Source organism: Drosophila suzukii (assembly GCF_043229965.1).
Source record: "Drosophila suzukii chromosome 2 unlocalized genomic scaffold, CBGP_Dsuzu_IsoJpt1.0 scf_2c, whole genome shotgun sequence".
Lineage (NCBI taxonomy): Eukaryota > Metazoa > Arthropoda > Insecta > Diptera > Drosophilidae > Drosophila > Drosophila suzukii.
The window spans coordinates 20,751,134-20,756,479 of record NW_027255896.1 but is presented as its reverse complement, the minus strand read 5'-3'; the positions used below and the strand labels follow the sequence as shown (position 1 = coordinate 20,756,479).

At 55.4% G+C, this 5,346-nt stretch overlaps 1 protein-coding gene across 1 annotated transcript; it reads right to left on the bottom strand.

Annotated features, from left to right (window-relative positions):
* Positions 1-244: 244 nt before the first annotated feature.
* LOC139354335 (uncharacterized) lies at positions 245-3,885 on the bottom strand. The gene is made up of 3 exons (XM_070998559.1): positions 3,113-3,885; positions 2,272-2,998; positions 245-2,122 (listed from the first exon to the last, which is right to left on the bottom strand). The coding sequence occupies exons 1-3, from the start codon at positions 3,883-3,885 to the stop codon at positions 245-247; spliced, it is 3,378 nt and encodes a 1,125-aa protein (XP_070854660.1).
* Positions 3,886-5,346: the final 1,461 nt, after the last annotated feature.

Genomic DNA, 5,346 nt, shown 5'->3' with positions numbered 1-5,346 from the left:
GGGAGGGAGAGCGGGAGGGAGAGCGAGAGGGAGAGCGAGAGCGGGAGGGAGGGCGAGAGCGGGATTTTTTTATCACTCACTTGTTGTGCAGTTGAGGAATTTAAATCACCCACTCAGCCAATAAATTTAAAACACTTTATTTCTTCGTTATCACAAGAAAAAAAAAAACAAATAAAATACATACTTTGTATTGCAAGTGATTGTGTGTGTGTGTGTGTGTGTTTTTTTTATTTTTTATATTCATTTATTTCATACAACTATATACATTAAAAGTGAGTTCAGGAACAGGAGTAGGGGGCCGTGGTTGCGCGGTATCACCGCAAGGGCCCAGGACCGATCCTTGTGGAACCCCAGCAGTTACGCAGTACTCTTTCGGGCCGTCGCTCGTATCGAAAAGCAGCACCCTTTCGCCGAGGTAGCTGTCGATTATCCTGGTGAGGTACTCCGGAATCCGTAGCCGCCTTAGTGCCTGCATGATCCTCGTCCAGTTCGCCGTGTTGAACGCGTTTTTGATGTCGAGCGTGACCAGAAGGCAGTACTTCTTCGTGCCGCCTTTCCAACGCTTCCCGCGTATGGCTTCCGCAGCTGTCCCGGTGACCATTCGGATCGCGTCCAGCGTTGACTTTCCTTTCCGGAAACCAAACTGGGCGGTGGATAGGCCACCAGCCGCATCTACGGCCAGGTTTAGCCGTTTCGAGATGAGCTTCTCGAACACTTTGCCAACAGTGTCAAGCAGACAAATTGGCCTGTAGGAGGAAGCTTCACCAGGCGGCTTCCCAGGTTTGTTGAGTAGAAGCAGCTTCTGTACTTTCCATCTCCGGGGAAATGTTCCCTCGCGCAGGCAGGCGTTGTAGAGGTCCGCGAAAGTGCCCGGCCGAAGCCCAAGCGCCAGCTTCATTGCTCTGTTGGGCACTGCGTCGGGACCTGGGGCTTTGTTGTTCTGCAGGCTGCGTCCTGCTTCAGCAACCTCGGCCTCCGTGACTTCCTCGATCTCCCACGTAGGCGCCGTTTCGTGCTGTACGCTTTCCTTGGCGCTACCCGAAGGAAACAGTGTACGAACAATATCGCTAAGTGTTTCAGGGTCCGTTGGAGAGCGGCTGCCTGCGCTTACTCGCTTTATCACGAGTCTGTAGGCCCCACCCCACGGATCCTGTTCGGCTGCGTCGCACAGCTTCAGGAAACATTCCCGTTTTCTGTCCAGGATGGCGTGCTTCAGGGTCCTCCTGGCTTGCTTGAAGGCGACGTGTGCGGCCTCGGCCATGTCGGTCCTTCTTGACCGTTGAAGAGCCCTTCTGGCTCTGAGGCAGATCCTTCTGAGGGTCGCTATCTCCGAGTTCCACCAAGGTACCGGCTCGTGGTCTCTACTGTATGGTTTGCGCATCAGCATCCCTGTCCTGCACGCATCCTCCAAGCTGGCTGCTATCGCGTCCGCGTTGGTGTTCGCGTCTGCTTCAGTGGAGCAGTGCATGTCGGCGAGGCACCTGCTCATCGCCTCGGCGTTTAGCGTCTCCTGGCGGTAGACCTTGACTGCTCTGTTACGGGTTTCTGGTCCTGGCCGTGTGCCCACTGTGCATAAGATTGCCTCGTGGTCGCTGGCCGTGAAGAAGTCGCCGATTCTCCAGTGAGAGCGCCGGGCTAACGCGGAGCTCACAAATGTGAGGTCTATGATAGACCCAGCTCCAGCCCGATTGAACGTCTCCTGGGTCCCTTCGTTTAGCAGCGTGACGTCTAGCGTTGCAAAGGCATTGAGTAGGGTGTGCCCCCTTATGTTGCTGCTGGGGCATCCCCATTCTTCGGCCCACGCGTTGAAGTCGCCTGCGATGATAGCGGGGTAACGGCCCCTTGCGTCAAAGGCGATCGTGTCCAAGGCATGGCTAAAGTCCGTCGTGGAGTGGCTAGGTGCTAGATAGCAGCTGTATACCCACATTTCGCCTATACGAGCTCGGACGAAACCCGAGCCCTTGTGCACGTCCAGAAAGGATTTACCGTTTCTTCTGCACAGCCATATCGCTGCCTTGCCCGATGTGTCCGTTATCCAGTCGCCGTCGTCTTTGACTTTGTAGGGTTCACTGATGACAGCCAGGTCCGCCTTACATTCCTTCGCTGACTGCAGGAGTAAGTCCTGCGCAGCCCGGCAGTGATTCAGGTTTATCTGGATCACTTCCATTCGCGGGATTTGGCTACGGCTCTTTTTGCGGCGTGAGGACACCGCCTGCTTCCTGCTTGGTGGTTCCTCGACTTCGGTCCTCCTTCGGTGCATATAAAGCATACGCTCTCGTTGGGACACTGAGCGATTTCGTGCCCCGTCTTGCCGCACTTAATGCAGCACCCACTTCTGTCCACTTTGCTATGACACTTTATAGCAATGTGGCCAATCTCTAGGCACTTGTAGCACCTGGGCTGCGAGTCCCTCTCCTTCACCTTGCAGATAGACCATCCTAACTTGATTTTACCCTTGCAGAGAACCGCTTCTGCGTCTCTGCTGGGCAGTCCAACCACTGCCGTCTGGGTGTCTCTGTGTGATGGACGTAGACTCCTCAATTTGACCGATTCGGCGTTCACGGCGAATTGGTCCACCAGAGCTTTGGTGACATCTACGGCCTCAACTAGCGGGTCAAGTTCGCTAATCACCACCGTCCTTGTCCTTGCGCTTTCGGATAGCGCTCGAACCGCAGTCGCTTCTCCTAGGACAGCCTCAAGGCTCTCTTTTATTTCCTCCGTGCTGGTGTCCTCGCTTCTGTTGAGCTCCAGAAGAAGGTTCCCGTTCGCTGTGCGTCGGACCTTGTTTACACGGGTGCTGAGGCTTTGTAGCTTGCCGTCGTCCCTACGGGTTACCATCGCTAAGACTTCGCTGTAGGTCTTGCCATTTGCCTCCACTATAAGGGCGTCCGGGCGGTGAGGCTTTCGCGCCCGCTTTTTTGGAGCAGCCTTTCTCCAGGCGGTGGTCGCGTCCTTTCCATCGCCCTTTCCAGCGCTGCCTCCCGCGGCTGTTTTTCCTCTGGGGTCCCGTTTTTTTGCACGCTCCTCATGTGGGTTTCTCTTCTTTTTCTGCTGGGATCCCGCTGGCGCTCTTCGCGCAGACGATTGCGCTGGTGAAGTCAGGGGCTCTCACCCGTTTAAAACCGTGCCGGGTTGGCTAAGCCTTCGCCACGGGTCTGTTTGCGCCGCGCTGGTGACCATGGGGCCTTGTGTCGCGTTTCGCCAGAACTCCGTTTGAGCGGCGTTGTCCTTTTGAAGACAAACCGGAGTCTGTTGCTCCTTGCTCTCGCTGTTTCGGAGAGGGCCTTTGCATTTGTTGCACTCCGTGGGCTCTTTTTGCTGGTGGGAGTCTCCAACTTGGTTGAAGGAGATCACTGCACCTTCTTGGAGGGACTTCATCCTCGAGAACATCGCTTTCATGGTCACATTGATGTGACGCACCTGCATTACGCTCGTGAGGTGGAGGACTTCGTCGAGAAGCGCTCCAATCTCCGCGAGCTGTTCTGGTCCAGTGAGCTCCTGGTCCGCTTTGGGCCTCTTGGCAGAGGCAGTTCTTTGCCCACCGGTTGGGCTGCCTGGGTCTCTTTGGCGCTTGGCCGCGTCCTGCAACTTATCATCTTCCCGCGTGGACGGCTGGCCCGCGGGCATTTCCAGGACTGGTGACCTAAGAAGCTTCGAGCTGCTCTTGAACGCTCCGGCTGCTTCTTTACCTTTGTTTTCAATCCTCCTGCTTAAACTTGGTGCATTCACTGTCGAGACGGCCAAGTTCGCCACCGTCTCGTCAGGTTTGTTGTTGGGAATGGGATTTAGGGCCTCCAGAATCCGTGCCCTGGCCGTGGGGGTTCCCTCGGGTGGATTTCCACTTGTGTGGTTGCCACCTGGAGTAGTTTCGTTTTTTGTCGACATTCCTTTCATTTGTTGCATTTTATACCTACTGCCAGGTTGTTTGCATTTTAAACCTACTGCCAGGTTGTTTGCATTTTATACCTGCTGCCAGGTGACGTGACTGCCGGCCAATATGGCACAGACGCAGACCACGCAACCGCCCAGTATGGGTCAGACGCTACGTGGGTTTTTTGCGATAAGTTCGGTGTGCGCGGATCGAGGTTTCCACCGGTGGCCGCGGATTTCCCCACGACTTTCCGATGGAGGTTATACCGCCTCTACTCGGTCGCCAGAGCCCCGTTTCACGGTGTACCGCGTTAGCGGGTGGGTTGGCAGTCGGTCTGCTCCTTGACCTTTTGCACCAGGAAGACCTCTGCCGTGCAGACGTGGTGACACTCGTTCGGTCCCGGACTCCTTGCCAAGGAGTTCGATCAGCAGCCCTTAGATGTATGCTACTGCTGAGCGCCGATCGACAAGTGCAACCCGTAGCGGGTAGCAGTCGTCAGCTAGCAGCAACGCTCAAATGTAGGCAGTACATTCCTACGCTGGGTGCCGCACCAACACGACATCTACATGTAGGGTCTCGGTCTATCATGGTAGGGAGCTTTTGCCAGCTTGCCCTACGATCAGCTGGATCTGCTGACGTTGTGCAACACTGCTCAGGCCAGCTGAGCGTAATGCGGCACAAAGCGTGGGAAGCTGGAGAGAAGGTGCAACAACAATATTTACCCGCCATCTAGAATCACTCAAGAGAGTGCTACTTGGTGCCGCTTGGTTCCCGAGGAATCTCGATGTCAGCCTAGATGCCTTCTGGAGTTCACGGTGGGTTTGCCTTCATGTGCGGAGACAGGTGAGTCCCTAAGCCGCCCGCTGGAAGCCGCGAGCTGCCGCGCCGGTGCATGTGGACGCTGCTGGCCGACTTTTTCAGCGGAGCGCTGGATCCCACACCTTCACTCACTGCACACACTTCTTCTTCCTGTCTGTGTGTGTGTGTGTGTGTGTGTGTGTTTTTTTTTTTTAATTTTTTTTTATATTCATTTATTTCATACAACTATATACATTAAAAGTGAGTTCAAGAACAGGAGTAGGGGGCCGTGGTTGCGCGGTATCACCGCAAGGTATTGCTTCGCGCAATGGTAGCCACCTAGGCTGTTACTTCTCTCCTCTCGTTATCGGCGCGACGCAGCGTTCGCAGTACGCTCGCTGCGTAGGCTGCCGTCGCTTCCCAATTCGCCTCCTTCAGCAGCATGAGGGGCACAAAGGTTTCTGGCCGAACTCTTGCCCCGGTGGTCTCCGTGAGTATCTGGCGGTCATAGCCAAAGCGGCGACATTCAAAAAGGACATGCTGAGCGTCCTCGACAATGCCGCTGCCGCACTCTGGGCAACCGTCCTCCGTGTCGTGCCCGAAGCGCTTAAGGAAGCTTCGGAAGCAGCCGTGTCCACTCAGCGCCTGCGTGAGGTAAAAATCCACCTGGCCGTGCT

What these genes read in the sequence shown, in the direction of transcription:
- LOC139354335 (XM_070998559.1), bottom strand. Translation starts at nt 3,885, where the DNA reads ATGTCGACAAAAAACGAAACTACTCCAGGTGGCAACCACACAAGTGGA. An exon ending in CCCGGCACGGTTTTAAACGG is followed by an intron (nt 2,999 to 3,112) that starts GTGAGAGCCCCT and finishes ACGGGACCCCAG; the next exon opens with AGGAAAAACAGCCGCGGGAG. An exon ending in CTCAGTGTCCCAACGAGAGC is followed by an intron (nt 2,123 to 2,271) that starts GTATGCTTTATA and finishes CGGGCTGCGCAG; the next exon opens with GACTTACTCCTGCAGTCAGC.